We start from the raw sequence: 18,214 nt of genomic DNA, 5'->3' as shown, positions 1-18,214 counted from the left end.
AACCAACTTTATCTTAATCATGTTGATCAGTTGACTACTTTTAATTCAAGCTTGGTTTTCTTAAAGCATGTGAAGGCGTGAAGCTAATATGTCGTCGTTTCATTTAATGGTATGTAAAGCATGTGAAGGCGTAAAGCATGTAAACCATGAGTGATCGAACTAAAGCAGTCGGGGCTCAGCTAAGATGTGTATATAACATCAAATGTCGTCGTTTCCTTATAGGTTTAAACTTTAAACCCAATTCGACGATATAGTAGTTTTAAGGAAATGTAAAAAGGTATTAGGCCTGGATGTAAAGTGTCTTTCTCGCCCTACGTTTTGCAGCTGAAAAGCATAACACCAAAATTTACTACTTAAGCGTCCAAACCAAATACTGATACTGATTTAATTGTTTTGGTAACAGTTAAAATTGGTACCGTAGTTTTATCTATTGCACGTTCTGATCGAGTGCTTGGTACTTCTCTGCATATTTTAGTCCAAGGTTCAAATAGCTCAAAGCTCATTCGAAAAAGCTCGACTGCCTCAGTACAACACTCAAAAACAACCCTAGTTTCATCACCATCTTCCACGGCATAAAGTACAACACTCAAACCTAAGCCGATGCAGAAAGTAAATAATTTCTCGAGTAGCTATTAACCATTCATTACAAGTTGCCATTTCGTATAATATAAATAAACACATGTACATAACACTGTTGTAGTTGCTGTAAGAATACAAAGTTTTAACTGTAGCACCAGACACAGACTGCAATGCCTGTATGTTACCGAACATATCCAAACTACAAACCGAAAAATGACATTGATTCTATAGCCAAGAAAATTAATTAAAAAACATATTAATAAAATTTGTGCTGACCAAATATCCAATGGTTTCAGAATCCGGGCCAAGATGAAAAATGAGATGATAAATTTTCCGTATTTGAATATGATTAGTAGTGTTCTTAGAAATTTCTTCAGGCTGTGTTCTTAAAAATTTCTTCGGTGTGTTTAATCCATAGCGGACTCTGGGGGGTTCGGTTCGGTGGTCTCCATTTCTTTGACCTTTTCAAGCTGCCTTAAAAGGTCCAATCTTTCAGGTCCATATGTGGATGGTATCTTCAAAACACAAATGACATTATAAAAATTATATATTTTTATTAGGAGTGGCAAATGTGACCCATTGGGTTGTATTAAAATGTATATAATGGGTCAAAATGGGTCAAATTAAAAAAAGAATTTGATTGAAACGGGTCAAAACGAGTTGACATTTCTCAAGTTTTCTCTTTTTTTATGAAATGAGAAAAACAGGGGAAATTTTTTAGTACTTTTCACTTTTTTAGTTTTTGATTTATATTTCGAGTTATATTTTTTAATTATTATTATTATTTTTTTTTACGGAGGGGTTTTTGAAATGGGTCAAAATGGGTTGATATTTCTGAAACCACTCGGTAAGAAATTTAAAAAATAATAATAATTAAAAAACTATAACTCGAAATATAAATCAAAAACTTAAAAAGTAAAAACACTAAAATGCCTCCTCCGTTTTTCTCGTTCCATAAAAAAAATAAAAATAAATAAATAAATAAAACTCGAGAAATGTCAACCCGGTTTTGACCCGTTTCAATCATTTTCTTTTTTTAATTGGACCCATTCTGATCCATTATATACATTTTACAACAACCCATTCAACTCAATGGGTCACAATTGCCACCCCTAATTTTTATGCAAAAAAAAAAAAAGGAAAAGGAAACTTAAGCCAGATAAGAAGCAATAATTACCAGTGACGGAATGTATCTTTGAATAGCAGCCAACATTGCTGCATGCCCAACCGCAGTAACCTACATCACACATATTATAAATGAGTCACGACTGCCGGGCCGCCTCAGCAAATTTAAATTTATTAAAAGGATAATGAATCTCACGGGTAGCAGCATGAGAAAGCCGATAGGAATAACTGATGCCAAATCAGTTAAAGTTCTTTTAAGAGCTTGTTTTTCTTTGTCGGTTAATTCATCGCCTATAATAACCCTTCTAAGCAACCCTGTAGCTGCAGCGACGTCTATGGCTAGAAGTTGTGTACCCTGTAACACATCCTGTTTATAGATAGATAGATACAATATTATCAGCCAACAAGCATTCATAAATAATAAGTCATAATATAAGATTAAATTTATGAGAGTAAAATAAAGTATTTACTGTGGTGGTTCCTTTGAATTTGCTTATGGACCTTCCGATGATGTCATCTTTCTCCTCCACCTTAACCAATTGAACCCCTTCAGCATCTTTGGGATAATTACTAGAATACTCGGCTAGTTTGATATCCTCCTATACATGTATACAAGGATGTTTACAATTATGACCATCGAAGATAGAAGACAACTGAGAAGAGTTTTAATTAATATAAGAACCTCCTCATTCTCGGAGCGGTTCGCACTTCTTTCAACTCGCCTTTCAAGTTCTATCAGCTCATTTCTTAATAATTCAAAGCGTTGAATTTCATCTGATTCCAATACACCTGTGTCATCCTGCATATATATGATTGTTTTCAATTTGCAGCTTAAAAATATTGCGTGTTACATACAAAACTTGATTACTATGTCAAACAAATTTGGAAACAAGAATATGAGAAAGCAATAAAAAAGATTAGCATATGGACATAATGACATATATCCACTTAAGTACATGTTGACGACATTTTCTGGCAAAAACTAAACAAGACCTAAAACAAATAGAACAAACCTTTCTAACAGTTATTTTAGAGAAAACATTTATACAAGCATATATAAGGATTCTTTTTCCATAAATACTAGAAATAGACAATCATAGATGAAATTCTGAGGCATACACTTTCGTAGGAAGTTTCTGTTGGGCTTGGACGACGTATCAAAAAGCTCCATAAGCCATTAGGTTTACTATAGAGCATAGAAAAGAAGAAAAGTTAAATATAATCTAGTATGAAACAGTAATCTTAAGCTAACTGCTAATCGCTCTTAATTTTGGTGAACGATAATACCTCTCTATATTGGAACTATCACTTTTCTTGCCAATAGATTGTCTCTTGTTAGTAACAGAAGACTCTGAAAGACCATCATCATCTCCCTAAATCAAACAAGTCAACAGGCAATAAAGTCATAAATGGTTCAATTTGCAAAAAAGTAATGGGAGACAATAATATCCGGATTGTGAAGTTTATTAGTCCAATATTTAGCAGCAGTTTTGAGTATTGTGATGGTTAAAATGTATCCCTCTGGCCTCCTCATATTTAACTAGTATAAAATATAAATTATAAACCTTCTAATACATTATAATATTTATTTCACCAGTGTGTACCTTGCAAAGTTTAAAGCATTTTGTTAATCAAAAGCTATACGGATTCTCAGTAGTCGAGCCAACTATGAAAATATTGGTTTATTTACGAAGCAAAAACACGTGAAGTACAAAGCAACATTATTATAAAGATCATTTGTTATTTCAAAAACACACATATACACATAGAGATATATAAATATAAATGTAATTACCTGCTGAAGGGAATCAGCCTTGGCTCTAAAAGATGCTTCTAGAAATTCAGCTTCTTTTTTAAGCTTTCTTATTTTCTCAAGGTCAGAACAAGCAGCTTTTAACTGTTCTTTTCCAGAATTGGAGTTGGACACATGTAACTGTTGAAGTAATTCCTCAAGCCTTATAACAGCTTCATCAACACTCTCCAGTGCCTAAATAAAAATATCATTCACAATTTCACATGTCATGACAACAATATACAATATTTTCCATTTCCATAAGACTAGAACAAAAGATAACAAAAGAATCATCAATTTTTATTTTTATTAATATTATTATTTTAGTGTTTTTTTTTTTGGGGGGGGGGGGACAGCATGCAAAATAGAATTTGAAGAAAGATAAGAGATCAGGAGATAAAAAAAAAGTAATATCAGTGACCTAAAAAACTCATAGAAATCGTTGTGATATTTTTCAGTAGCAAATCTTTGATTTAAAAGATAAAAGGAAGCAACCCATTTCCACAAAGAAGCCATTAATAGTTTTAACACGCGCATGTATGTATTTGTACATATTATTTATATCCTTCTTCCTCATAAACTGAGTGAGTTGTTTGGATAACTTGTTTGGATCCTAAATCAGTTTCATCTAATTTATATTGGTTATATTGTGTATATATGTATTACTAGGGCTCATATACTGACATGACCTTACATTCCCAAGGCTCTACATTTCAAATGAGCAAGAAAATACAACAATTAATCCCAAAGAACATTGGAAATAAAACTTGTAACTTGATTTAGTGAAGATGAAGATACCTTGTCAAAAGAATCTAGCTCTTTTTTCAATGGAACATAACCTCCTGAACGAGTAAGCTCAAAATCAACTGCCGTACCGCTTTCTGTCATTAGTTTCCTGCGTTAACATTTTCATAGTTTCATATCTTGTAAGTTGTAAATAATGGGTCTTTAGAGGAAACACAACATAAAATGTCCTTTATAATAGAGTTTTTATTATTATGTATTTTTAGATACTTTACTCATGTACTTAAAGCTAGATAAGCACAAGTTAAAATGATATTATATGATTTTTTTATACGATCTACTTACTTGGGTATGCCTAATTCTTCCATAGACTCCTGTAAGATCTTATGCCTGAAATAAGAAAAAATACAACTTAAATTAACTCATTTAGAGCACAATTGTAATTTAAATCTTCAACCACATAGATGGCATACCCTCTAGAAAGGAATCTTGCAGCCTTAATATTTGAAGGGTTCTCAAGCCATTTACTATATTTAATAAAACTCTGAATCCAATGTGAACAAACATCTAAAACAACAGGGACAGCTTCCTCATTTGGAGGACCTTTTTTACTTTTATGGCCATGCGAGCGTTTTTGAGTATCAATGTCTCCTGGGTAGAATGGAAGCCAGTCCAACTCTTCACATACAACCTATAAATGTTTTCAAATTTGAGAATTTTGAGAATTTAACTTTGTACATGATATAATGGAAGCCAGTCCAACTCTTCACATACAACCTATAAATGTTTTCAAATTTGAGAATTTTGTGAATTTAACTTCGTACATGATATATTAATCCAAATATGCTAACCTCCACATACAGTTGATAAGAGCTTATTGATGAAAGCTGAGGATAGTATAGCACACTGCCACCAATAAGATACCTGCTTTGAAGCCAGAAAATAATAAGATGTAGATTCAGATTTTGCAAATTCAAATTTGTTAACCGAAACTTTTACCTGATCAATCCTTCAATCGGTGTAGGTACCGACTCAAAGTTATTTGCGGAAAGATATGCCTGAGTCCTCCTTCCCAAAGCAATGAAGAATCCAAAAATAGTCAAATCTTTATCTAAAACCTGCACCCATAATAATCAAGTCAAACGATGTAACATGACTAATGTTGACATGCATGCTGGAAAATTGCTTAAAACAAACGAATAACCACCTCAATACTTTCACAAGTTGTCAATCTTGACCATATTCTCTCTCTATCGATAGCTTGTTGTAACTGTTGTTGTACAAGACCAACCCAAAACATAACTTCTTCGGTTCCTTGATCGTCTTTCACTCTACATGCTGCAGCTCGAGGTCCAAAGTGGACCAAAAATTCTCTGCGCAGACCAATTTCTTTAATGGAACTATAAGCTGTGCGTATAGGAACAAATTCAACCAGCATGCTCATCAATCTACCAGTTAACTCAGGAAGAACAGAGTAAAACTGTGTGCAAGCAACTTTTGTAGGGCCCAGTTTTGTAATTGCAGCAATGCAACTCAAGGCAAACAGGAGCAATGATTTATCACTTGCATCCCCTGAACTCAAGGATGTGCCTTTTCTGAGTCTGGAAAAAGAAATAAGTTAGCGTGATGTTAAATAGAGTGGGAAATTTAGATGCGTTTGCTTTTTAATGGGTCAATCTTTTATCTGAAACAGGTCCAATCAGAATATAAAAAAAAAGGTAATGTCACCCAATCCACACATCTTACCACCCCTATGATAAAACCGAAAAATTCACTGTTTATATGAGGTAACTACTTACACTCCAGTAGCAGCAGCAAATCGTTGATCTTTCTCAAAATAATTGACAAAAGTGGATACTACAGATGGCACTTGCTCGGACCAAAACCAGTCATAAAGTTCTGGCCGCTTGTCTAGTAATGCATCCCAGATTACATTTTCTAAGGGGGCGGAATGCCTTGACAGACTGCATAGAAAAGTTATAGTTAAAATAAGTTAGATTTGGAAATACTTATGATAAACAGAAGCAAACAAAAACCGCGTTACACGCACACTTTCTGTGAATCTACTTATCCCAAATGAAATAAAGAATATCATTTAGAAGGGAAGATTGACAACCTACTGAAGAAGAGGGGAAAAAAGAAATTAATTTAATTCTCTTGAATTGTATTTCAGTAATCAGTAGCTCGTTTTATATCGCGAGTAGCAAAATATCACTGATAGCTTGCTTACCAATGCAACTCATGCTGGTTGCTATTTCTAGGGGAATTTAGTTGGAGCTTAGAGTGCAACAAAATAAAGATGGAGGTATCTTTTATTCTTTTATCAACTCATACAGACAGGAGATATCTAATCAATGAAGTAACAAAAATTTACTCAAAATGCATACCTCCTTTGAACAAAAACATTGATGTCTCGGTCTCTTCTGTCTCCACGAGATGATATCTCACATGCCGCTAATAGTAATGAATACACTGAAGCCTGAAGTTATTAGAAGTTATCAGCTTTATGTCATAAGTTAATAGCACTTATGAAGAATATCATAAATGAGCAGGACAGTCAAATGATTAAAGTTGTGAATTCGAAGATATATAACTGCTTTCAAGTTCCAGTACAACTTTTCTCCATTTTAAAAGTTCAAAGCATATTTTCATTTTTTTCATGCATATGGATTGTAATTGTGATCATGGTCTTTTAACATGCATAGAATATTTCTTTCAAACTTGCTAACCACATCTTTTTTCAATGCATAGAACCTATGAGGAATATCATAAATGGTCTTTTTTCATACAAAGAACAATACACGACAATTATTAATATCCGACTAGGGAAATATCCAATGCTTGAACTCCTGCCTAGTAATGGTCATTTGTTTGTCAGGCAATAAAAATGTGCTAACATAATTCATTGTTAATGTTCTATTTGTTCAACATGAAACCTACGCCTAAAATCAATAAATCAGAACTTCGTTAACAGCAATTTCGTTTAACATGTCACGGAATACAGAATAAGATGTGCAATAAAAACATATTGCTGATATAAGTATCATATATAGATCTAAAAACACATACAAATTATACATTCATTCATGCATATAATTTGTTGTCTCTGGCAAGAACATGAGTTACAAATATCACAAGATAACAAGGATATTCGAAACCAACCTGATAAGATAACGCTTTCACCCAAGCATTTTGGTCTATACCAAGCCAAGCGGTTGAGAACCATGATAATTTAGACGCAGAGCTCTGCTCTTTAATGGCCAACTCATATACCCTTGCAGCATCATGCAATGATTGTATAAGTGCACTATTATATTCTTCATTTTGCAATGAATCGCCAAGCTTGACCCTCAATTCCTCCTCATCTCCACTAGTACCTACTTGAGAGCTACCATTAACCGTTACACCATCATCCGCAGAAGCAAATGGCACAACGTGTCTTGTTCTTCTTGACTTGTAATAAGTCAAACAGGATAATTTAGAATCTACTGATGTGGGATTAAGACCAAGAGTCCCATCTTCCAATAAACAAAGGTTTATCCTGAACCTTTTCTTTGAATAAACCTTCTCGTGAAAAAAGCAGGTTCTGGAATGTTTAAATGAAATCCACGGATTCAGAGATCTGCATCATGTATGCAATAGTAGAAAGTTAAGGTTTCTCTTTATTATATATATCACAACACTAACTCTCTTTAAAAAATGCTGTGGTGATAGCAATACTCAATAAAGATAATCATGATTCAAGAGCCATAAGTTTTACATTCAGTTATGTTCTTCTCACTTCACTAACTTTATCTGCCCTATTAATTACGTATCAATGGCTTACATATAAATACCTAAATAACCTGAGCTCGGCTCGTTTCAAGCTCTTTTTGTAAAGCTCAAGCTCGGCGCGTGAGTCGTTTTAAGCTTGGCTCGTATATAATATATTAATTAATTTATACATGTTTTAATTTATTTTCATATATTTTAAGAAACACCTTAACGAGCCTAAGCTGCGCTCGAGCTTGTGTAGCACCTTAAACAAGCCAAAGCTCGGCTGTGCAGTGTGAAATCAATACATAGAATAGAAGTCCAAATGAGGTAAACCTTGAAAATACACAAAGCTCATTAAACTCGACAGCCTAAACGAGCTTCCCATACAAGGCTTGAGCTCGGTCTCGATAACTAAATGAGCTTTATTTGAGACTCGATTTGAGCTCGAAAAAGCTATCGATCCAATCTCAAGTCGCTCGTTTGCACATATCATTCATAGCTCGCGAGGTTTCCCTAACGAAACATAACGCGACCTAGAAAACACTCCCGTGACCTAATTATCCAACAACTAGTGTGCGAATTATGATATTAACAACTCAAATTTCAGCTGTTTTAAGTTAAAATCTAACACCTACATCAAAATCATTAACTACAAACACTTCAATTGCTTCAAATTTCCACTTAATCATTCATTTGCTAATCACAGATAACAAATAATAATAATAATAATAATAATAATAATAATTAAATGAAATGAAGAGATAACGTACTTCGTAAGTGAATTAGAGCGAGAGCAGCAAACACTAGGCTGTTGAGAAATGGTCATCGGTTGTGTAATAATAATATAACAATTATACGGCACCGTTTCGCCGGCGAGATGAAGCGTTAAAGAGTTACGGAGAGAACGGTGAAGTGCCACGTCGGTAAGAAGAGAGCTTGTGGTGGTTAATAATAAGAATAAGAAGGTGAGGATGTGGACAGAAGAGTTGGTTTTAGTAAAAAAGAGAAAATGAAAGGAAGGTTATCGGGTCGAGGAATGGATAGTATTCATTTCGGGTTTTGCGGGCGGGTTTTATTGGATTTAGAATCGATAAAAACCTAAAAATGAAACGAGTCGAGTTTTTTTTAGCTCGAGCCAGAGCCTGAAATAAAGCTTGTTAAATTATTGTGTATATTTGTTTACCTCTTTTCAACTTCTATCTATTAATATTATACTGACTAGCGGCGCTTTGACTCGTTTAACGGGTTTTTTTTTTTCAAAATATGTAAATATAATTAAAATATATATAAATTAATTAATATATAATAAATGAGCTGAGTTTGAAATTGAAAAAACAATTAACAAATCAAGCTCGAGTATTAGGAAAAGAGCTCGAGCTCTCATAAGTCAAACGAGTCGAGCTTAGACTCGATTAGGCTCGTTTCACTAACCATATTAAATTATTAATTAGTATATTGTTTAAGTTAAAATAAAAATAAATAACAAAAATAAAATGAAATGCTATTATAATCTCAGAAAAAGATGTTGATAAAAACTAAAAAGTAAATAAATAAATGTGAACGCTTTTGGTGGGCAACGTCCTACCTCCATGTACGGATGGGAACGCTCTACTCCACAAAATAATGTAAACTTGTTGCGGGCTTTTTTTGTATGATGTGGCCGTGGGGGGTCCAACCACATTACACATGCCTTTATTTTTTTGTATTTCATTTCTTATGTATTGAAGGTGCATACGTATGTATTGAAGTGGCATGGACGTCTATACAATTTTAAACGAATTGATATACATAAAGAGAGAACAAATACATAGAGGTACGAGGGTAGTACACTTAGCCAAAGTTTATGATATTGTTTAATCATAAACAATATGTTAGATCCTATGTTAATCATTTTTATTAAATTTAAGTAAATGGAACCACTATAACAATAAAATTAAAAGCATTTAAAGAAATATAAAAAATAAATGAGTCCTTCTCCGACCGGTTCTTTATCTACTTTTAAATAATATTAAGTTTCGACTCAACGAATTTAACAGTTTAAAGAAGATTTTAAAATCATGATATTTTTCTTAAAAGATCATACTACCGGGTAATGCTTGGACCATATATCTTATTTTATATATTTAATATTTCAGCTCCACGTAAGATAGCTAAAGTACGGTTGAGCAATCGACATGATATATTTGCTCACATTCCGGGCGAAGGTCATAATTCGCTGGAACATTCTATAGTCTTAATAAGAGGAGGTAGAGTGAAAGATTCGCCAGGTGTGAAATCCCATTGTGTTCGAGGAGTCAAGGATTTGTTGGGAATTCCGGATCGAAGAAAAGGGAGATCAAAATATGGTGCAGAAAAACCAAATGTATATAGAAAAACCAAAAAGATTTTTGCATACGTTTGCTGAAAAATATGTCAATTATATACATTTGAAGGACATGTACTTGTATATGTTTGGTCCTGACATTTACTTGTAAATGATCAGGTTAGCTGTTCACCTGATAATGGAAAATAATTGGGGCATTCGTTATGCGTTTTTAGATTATTTTCTTGCTGAAAATTATGTCGGTTATTTGAGCAGGATTTTAACAAGTGGGCCTTTTTGTGTGTATTTCCTTTAGAAATATAGTAAGAGTGTCCGCGCGTTACGGCGGGGACACAACAACAGTTTGTCAGTAGTAGGTCGCTCTCATTTTAACATTTTAACTTAAAATTGCAAGAGATCAGAGGATTAAAAAGTATTAGTATGGAATCCACCCAATAAAGATTGACATAAATAGATTGTATCTTCTCTAGTGAATTTCACTCACATCGTGCATATATATATTATATATAGATTATTGTTTTCTTTAATACTTTTGTTAGTTTGTTTATTTGTTTAATGCATGGTATAAGATTAATCTATTATTTTTCACCATGTTGATAACAAAACAAGTATATAACACGTGACAAAAAATAGAATATAAATTAGAGGTCTCAAATTTAAGAGGCCCATTGATAGAGATGTTAAATAAAATGTTTGTGAAAAAAACATTAGAGGCTTACAAATTTAAGATGCTCACTGATAGTGATGTTAAATATAATGTTTTTAAAAAAATATTGGAGGCTGGTAAACTTCTATCTTGTTAGGTTATATGTTGTGATTTAACTAAAAAGTGTAATAACATGTCACGTAAACAATGAACTTTAACTAACCATCAATTAACTAAAAAAGAATTAAAAAAAACTAGTAATTGGTTGGGGTACCATGGGCCCCACCCCTCTTCTCTGACGCTCGTTAAGGGGGTGACGCCCCAGTTTTGGTGCCCTTTTTAATGCCCGTGGACATAACGCCACTGCGTGTACAGGGGCGTTATGTCCACAAGTAGTACTAAGCGCATTAAACCATACAAAGGATTGTTTTCTTAAATATTAACTTGAAACTCCAACAATACAACCATAATAAACATCAGTGTTTCAACATAACAACCTTTCAAAATCTACACACAATGTTTCCGGGCTTTTTTCTCCTATGTTACGACTGGTGCGCTTTAAGTAAAGCATGGTAGAACATGTCAATAAACTGGTTATCCTGCACATTCAAAAAACAATTCCAAAATCACAGTAATTATCATTACCAAATTTTTTACCACTTGCAGACCGCAAAATTTATCCTTTCTCTTACGAGTCAAACGGGTTAGATTGGGTTAACCGACCAACACTTTTTTATCCTTTTTCTTAAACATTAAATATAAAGAATTAAAAGTAGGGGTGGCAAATGTGACCATGGGTCTGAATGGGTCAAACTAAAAAAATAAAATGATTGAAACGGGTCAAAACGAGTTGACATTTTTTTTTTATGGAACGAGAAAACGGAGAATACTTTTTAGTACTTTTACTTATTTAGTTTTTGATTTGTATTTCGAGTTATGATTTTTTTAATTATTATTTTTGAATTTTTTAATGAGGGGTTTTTGAAATGGGTCAAAATGGGTTGAGATTTCAAAAACCATCATTAAAATATTCAAAATAAATAAATAAATAATTATAACTTGAAATATAAATCAAAAACTAAAAAGGTAAAAATACTAAACAGTTTTCTCCGTTTTTCTCGTTCCATAAAAAAAAAGTCTCGAGACTGTCAACCCATTTTGACCCGTTTCAATCATTTTCTTTTTTTAGTTTGACCCATTCTGACCCATTATATACATTTTAATACAACCCATTCAACCCATGGGTCACATTTGCCACCCCTAATCAGAAGTGATACTTGTGATCCATTAGTTTAACACTTCTAATATTACAACTTATTATTTTAGTAGCAAATATATATCAACTCCCACCCCATTTTGACCCGTTACCAACCTAACCCGAGCCGACCCAATGTTTTTCCGCCTCTAAATAAAAAAGCTTTAATAATTAATACCTGTGCAAGCAATACAAGAGCATCTCTGACTTTTTCCCTGGTCAACGGTCCATAATATTGACCAGAACCAGCAGTAGGAGTGAGTGATGCTGGCGGTGTAGGTGGCGGAAATGGCTGAAGAAGGGGAATACCAACACTTCTTTGCACATTCAGTGGCGGCTGAAGGGCGGAAACCGGCACAGGTGTTGACGACTGTCTCACTAATGAAGTTGAAGAGGCAGAAGATGGTGTAAAGAAAGAAAGCGGTTTTATAAGATCGGTCAAGTGGTTGGTGCTGTTGACCTGGTCAACACTGTCATGTGGCGGCATTGGCGGGGCGGATGAGGGTATCTGCAGTGGTGGATTGTTGACCACATGTGAAGGTTGTATGGAATTAACCGGATTTGGAGTATTATTATTATGTCCCAAATTCATAGCATTCTGCATGAACAAAATTAAATGTGAAATATAGATCATATATTTAGAAAGACACATAATATGATAGATACATACACTAAAGAAGTTGATAAACGAAGAGTCTTCGGGTACGTCTGTTGACCGAGAGGTGGTCAACCCTGGCTCCAGTGGTCCTTCAATCACTGCAGATGTAGGCACTGCTTCAAGTTCTTCAAACTCACTACACAACAAAACATAAAATTCAAATAAAATAAAAACATGTTTAATTAAATGAAGAAACTACCTTTTGTTCACTTTCTGCTTTGAGGGAACCTTTGAATATGCACCAAGTATCCTACACAAAAAAAGGCGTATATAATATATTTGTTAAATAGTGATAAAGCTAGCATAGAAAATATAACAAAACTTAAGTACCTAGTAAAAAGATTTGCAACATCTTCACACTCGCGCGCGTTGTAGAACCAAATGCCATTGACTTCTTGAGAAGCGTTTCGGTACAACAGATAAGGAAGTTGAAGTTCAAACTCAAAATCTCCTAACAGATTCTCCACGAGGTTTTCTGCTACTTATTAAAAAAGTATGTCAAAGGTCATAAAATTTTAACACTAATCAGAATACATATTTGTACAGCAAGATGGACTATTATTTTTACAACAACGTAATAGCTAAATAAGTGAGAATTGTGAAGTTATTTGTGATTCTGGTTAATTTATATCAGTGTCGTCAAATAAAACAAAAGCCAAAAACCAATGTAACAAAATTGACGGAATCTTGCCTGTACTTCGTCGATTCATTACTATAAACTGGAATCTCGGCTGAGTGTTCCTGTCATTACAGTGGAAAAAATAAAATGTTAATTACAGATGATATAGAAGATATATGACTTAGCACAAAAACATTATTTGCATAAATGCTACCTCTTGACCACAAAGAGAGACCCTTCAACGTCCTTACGACTCTGAGAAACAAAAGAACAAACAAATAAGAAAAGAAGCTCAAAAACATTTTACAGAAAGTAACACTCTCATGAGATAGGTATAAACTGTAAAGTATCTTTAATGAACTTAGTTTAGTTTCAAATTAAACTTATCTCTATAGCTTCAATATCATCCAAATTTCAATGATACGCAATTACTTTTCATTTATACAAATTCTAACATCTCAAACTCCTCCATCAATCATCAATCCCAAATTAATTGAAAACTTCAACCTATATCATGGTACGCCTACATCTAACATTCTTTGGTTTAAAAAAGCACGCACGAGGCGCAATCATCATCTCTTTTGCTACTCAGGGCGACCAAAGTTCAAAAGGCACAATTTTTAGGCAAAAAAGCAGCCGAAGGCGCACGCCTTCCGTACATGAGTGGTTTTTATGCATCAAAATTAGGGTTGTTCAAAAAGCTCGTGGCTCGCTCGAATAAAACTAGCTAAAAAAACATGATTTTAAACAACCTGAGCTGAGTTGTCTCAAAATTGTAACCAAGCCAAAATCAACCCAAGCTCAGCTCGGGTCATGGCTCGGCTCGATCTTAGGCTTGCTTAACTTCAAAATCGAGCTCAAGCATAGCCGAGCTGCCTCGTTTTTTTCAAGCTCATGCTCGAAACCACCTTGGCTCGACTAGTGAACAGCCCTAATCGAAATGTTGTACAACATGCTTAATAGGATGTACACGTAAGTAACTCGTACATTAAATTATATATAATGCTTAATTTTAGCTAAATTTCGGATGCTAAAAAGTAAAAGCCTATGATATATATAAAAGAAATTTATATAAAAACCTTGTGCCTCGGTTTTAGACACGTCGCATTTGTCTGCTTCTAGGTTTTTTAAAACCAAGCTAACATTGCAATAGTTAGCCATAGGCCTGTAAACGAACCGAACATTCATTGAACTGTTCGTGAACCGTTCAGCAGGAAGTTTGTTTATGTTTGTTTATTTAATAAACGAACGAACATGAACGAAAAAAATTTTGTTCATTTATGTCCGTTTACATATTAATATAAAATAATTATCTTGAAGAGTCATCTACTTAATGGCTTTATAATTGTTCATTGAATTCATTTATGTTCGTTTATATTTATTTGTGTTCATTCCCATTTGTTCATATATGTTCATTTATGTTTGTTTAAAGTTTGTGCATTTATGTTTGTTTATGTTCGTGAACTGTTCGTTTAGAATTTAAAAAAACGAACATAAACGAACATGTTTATTTAAATAGAAAATAATTATATATTATCTTGAAGAGTCATCTACTTAATGTTTTTATAATTGTTCATTGAAGTGTGTTCATTTATAATCGTTTATATTTATATATTCATTTACATTTGTTCATATATGTTCATTTATGTTCGTTTAAAGTTTGTTCATTTATCTTCGTTTATGTTCGTGAACTGTTTGTTTAGAATTTAAACAAACGAACACGAACACAAAATATGCGTTCGATTAAGTGTTCGTGTTCGTTCGGTTCATTTACAGGCCTAGTTAATCAAATCATTTCAAAGCGATCAGTTAATCAGATATAACAATCAACAATTAGAAACAAAAACCCTAATTTATTCCAAAAACCTAATAATAATAATAATAATAAATGGTGCCTGACCCATTGATTGAGGTCGACGTTGAATTCGTAGAAGGTGACGTGAGCAGCGGTGATTAAGATCTCTTCGATGTACGGATCCATGCGTTGAAGAACGGTGAGGTTGAGGATTTTGGTGCTGTTTTGGTCCAGATTCGGCATTAATTTACCAGAGGATTGAGACATTTTGAATGATGGTTTTGAATTTGAAACCCTAAACCCAGCTGGATATGTGTGTTTTGGGGGTCTGTGAATTGAAGGAAAAAGAAGATGGTTTGGATTTGGATACTAAAATAGCTAAATAATAATTACTTTGCCGTTGCAGCGGGGTCATAATGAAGATTTGGTTGGTGTGAGTTTAGCTTGCGTCGCAGACACGATGGAAATTTGATGGCATTTGTGTGGTTTGTGACGGTACCGTAGTTTGCTATAGGTTAGAGCAAGCTTAATAAGACAAGTCAGGTGAGGACTGGGGAGTCTTTAAGATCAGCACAAGAAAACTTACAAGGTGATACTTGTTTATGTTAATTTTTCAATCGTCTCACGATATATTAATAGTTTATTATATATACAATTTCTATTAAAGATATATTAATAGTTTATTATATATACAATTTCTATTAAAGTTTATGAGTTAGTAACATTAGTGTGGTCCATCTATATAATTCAATATCATAGAACAAGGTAATAAGGTACCACTAATTCGGTTGGTAGCGTTTCGATTCGTTATGATGCCAACATTACTTGTGCGTTACATCGGGACTTTTGTCTTCATACAGTGAATGTCTAGTGTTTTTTTAGTCATGTTTTGGTCATTATGTGCAGCCAAAAAATTAAAAGATGCTTTATCTACACACACAAAAGTCATGATGCGTCTTTTGTAATCACCAGATGTTATCTTGTTCTGTTTGGACCATCATTATGTGGACTTGTTTTGAAAGTTTTGATATAATTTCAGCCATCAATAAATACGTATAAGGCTATAAGAACCCAAGCAAGGGAACAATACATCTTTTATTGACTCGTATGTATAAAGAAAAGTATAATGAGTGAAGTATAAACAAGATTTAAAGAAAAAGGTATAGTGACTGATTAATCATAACAAACAAAATATAGCATCCTTTTGCTTTTTTACTTCAATTTGTGAATTCATGTCTTTCATATACAATGTCATCACATTTGTATCTAACTGCATAATAGGAACCTGTTTACCTGATACAAATGATAAAGGCTCAAGATTTCAGATACCAAAATCATATTATTACGGGTAAGCTTGTGCTTCGCGACGGGTAGTTTTTCCAAAACTACTGAGAAGCAATAACCAAATTAAAGAAAATTGATTAGATTTGGTTTGTAAGTAACCAACATGTTTAGTTGTAGTTCGTTTTAAAAGATTAACCGAACCAAACCAACTCATGTATACCCAAGTATAGAATGGCATTTTGCAGCTTTTTTTAGCATTTAAAGAAAGTAATGTCATTATCCCAAACTTAAGTGTTTACTGCATAAGGTAACATTAGAGAACCTAAATATCAACAAAATAACATTATAAGTAGCCCCATGAATTAGTAACTTTTTTTGTTGCATTTAATTATTTTTGTCTATTATACACGAATATATTAATGAATGTAAATGAAGGAACACAAAATAAGTTAAACAAACATTCAAGAACATACAAAAAAAAACCTCCACAGCCACCACTTCCACCGTCACGCTCTCCAGAGAATTGGCAACTACTTCATCTTCAGTTTCAGGTAGTTGAATAACAACTTGATCAGTAAATATCATTGTCCACCACATGTACACTTTCAACCAATTCAAACGAAAAGACGGAGCATATAATAGCTTGGTTTCAAATTTTCAATGGAAAGTAAGTATAAAATACAGATTTATCTTTAGTTCTTAGCTCACCTTGCTAAAAATTTATGGAATCCTCAACATGCTCGATGTTTCCGTTATTATGAATGGTGTCTTCAGTGTAACCTTCTGAGATGAACAAAGAATACATGTTGCTAAATTAGCATAATGAACTTCACCGAATCATACATGTCTTCAAAATAATACTGAAAGAAAAGGAAAAAAAAAACCATCATCATCTTTTACATAACTGGTCTGATTGAGTCTGTATGAGCATCCTCTATTTGGACTATGGCGGTTGGAACCGGATTAAAAAATAATAACATTTTCTATACAAAATCTCACATTTTGTTTTCTCATACCCTACATTTTGTTAACACTACAAATACACACAACTAAAAAATAAACAAGGCTCGTTTATTATCATCAATACATTTTAGTTCTATCCTATTTTACTTCTCAGGCAACGTAACATGCAAAAAGTACAAGTATTTTAAAAACCGGTCCCACCAATAAGAGGGTTGATTCGATAATAGGTGTTGTTACAAGAATGCACTTACTTGACCAGGTTGCGGTTAAACATAAGTCTGAATCATATCCAACCCTCTTTTTGCCTTCGAAATAAAACCTTGCCACATCTAAAACATGAAAATAAATTCCTAGAAATGAGTTCGTGATTGCAATATGCCAAATAGAAAAAAGAACAATAATTATTATTATAATAATAATAATCAAGAAAATAAACACATTCATAAATTTACCTCAGGATTGCTTCTTGGGTAATGAACGGATCCATAAATATGAATCTTTCTTTGACATAAATGGATATAGCCCTATGATAAGTTCACCTCATGAGTGCTTCTTGGGTGGGAAAATTTGCACTCAATAGCAATGTTTATCTAGGACAAGAAAGAAGGATGCATATCCAAATGCTCCCGAATCTTCCTAAGGGGCTTAAATTCATTTAATTAACCTTTTCTATAC

The 18,214-nt window shown here is 33.4% G+C and overlaps 2 protein-coding genes across 4 annotated transcripts; both read right to left on the bottom strand.

The window, feature by feature from the left end:
* Window positions 1-515: 515 nt before the first annotated feature.
* On the bottom strand, window positions 516-8,948 carry LOC143618025 (uncharacterized). Of its 2 annotated transcripts, none has more exons than XM_077090375.1 (18): window positions 8,767-8,948; window positions 7,403-7,826; window positions 6,628-6,719; window positions 6,040-6,204; window positions 5,448-5,841; window positions 5,240-5,358; window positions 5,092-5,164; window positions 4,714-4,931; window positions 4,586-4,630; window positions 4,295-4,391; window positions 3,500-3,691; window positions 2,992-3,077; window positions 2,824-2,890; window positions 2,387-2,503; window positions 2,175-2,303; window positions 1,901-2,071; window positions 1,757-1,816; window positions 516-1,094 (listed from the first exon to the last, which is right to left on the bottom strand). In XM_077090375.1, the coding sequence occupies exons 1-18, from the start codon at window positions 8,820-8,822 to the stop codon at window positions 987-989; spliced, it is 2,613 nt and encodes an 870-aa protein (XP_076946490.1). In that variant the 5' UTR covers window positions 8,823-8,948; the 3' UTR covers window positions 516-986. The 2 variants fall into 2 exon arrangements, with proteins under 2 accessions (XP_076946490.1, XP_076946489.1); XM_077090374.1 differs by having other exon boundaries at window positions 520-1,094; window positions 7,403-7,862.
* A 2,424-nt stretch (window positions 8,949-11,372) lies between these two features.
* On the bottom strand, window positions 11,373-15,624 carry LOC143618024 (mRNA-decapping enzyme-like protein). Of its 2 annotated transcripts, none has more exons than XM_077090371.1 (8): window positions 15,398-15,624; window positions 13,712-13,752; window positions 13,570-13,619; window positions 13,209-13,353; window positions 13,078-13,128; window positions 12,891-13,014; window positions 12,399-12,818; window positions 11,373-11,564 (listed from the first exon to the last, which is right to left on the bottom strand). In XM_077090371.1, the coding sequence occupies exons 1-8, from the start codon at window positions 15,557-15,559 to the stop codon at window positions 11,508-11,510; spliced, it is 1,050 nt and encodes a 349-aa protein (XP_076946486.1). In that variant the 5' UTR covers window positions 15,560-15,624; the 3' UTR covers window positions 11,373-11,507. The 2 variants fall into 2 exon arrangements, with proteins under 2 accessions (XP_076946486.1, XP_076946487.1); XM_077090372.1 differs by having other exon boundaries at window positions 13,209-13,359; window positions 13,576-13,619.
* Between the last annotated feature and the right edge of the window lie 2,590 nt (window positions 15,625-18,214).

This window comes from Bidens hawaiensis, unplaced genomic scaffold (genome assembly GCF_021521415.1).
Source record: "Bidens hawaiensis isolate Kalapana, Puna unplaced genomic scaffold, B.hawaiensis_p1.1 tig00062118_1, whole genome shotgun sequence".
NCBI lineage: Eukaryota > Viridiplantae > Streptophyta > Magnoliopsida > Asterales > Asteraceae > Bidens > Bidens hawaiensis.
The sequence above is the reverse complement of the archived record's forward strand: the minus strand, read 5'-3'. Positions and strand labels throughout refer to the sequence as shown.

Coding starts and splice junctions, on each gene's coding strand:
- LOC143618025 (XM_077090374.1), bottom strand. CDS start 8,822: ATGACCATTTCTCAACAGCCTAGTGTTTGCTGCTCTCGCTCTAATTCA. Junction 4,392..4,585: donor GAAGAATTAGGCATACCCAA/GTAAGTAGATCG, acceptor ATGTTAACGCAG/GAAACTAATGACAGAAAGCG. Junction 3,692..4,294: donor AGCTAGATTCTTTTGACAAG/GTATCTTCATCT, acceptor ATTTTTATTTAG/GCACTGGAGAGTGTTGATGA.
- LOC143618024 (XM_077090371.1), bottom strand. CDS start 15,559: ATGTCTCAATCCTCTGGTAAATTAATGCCGAATCTGGACCAAAACAGC. Junction 13,354..13,569: donor AATGAATCGACGAAGTACAG/GCAAGATTCCGT, acceptor AATAAGTAGCAG/AAAACCTCGTGGAGAATCTG. Junction 13,129..13,208: donor GTTGCAAATCTTTTTACTAG/GTACTTAAGTTT, acceptor TTTTTTGTGTAG/GATACTTGGTGCATATTCAA.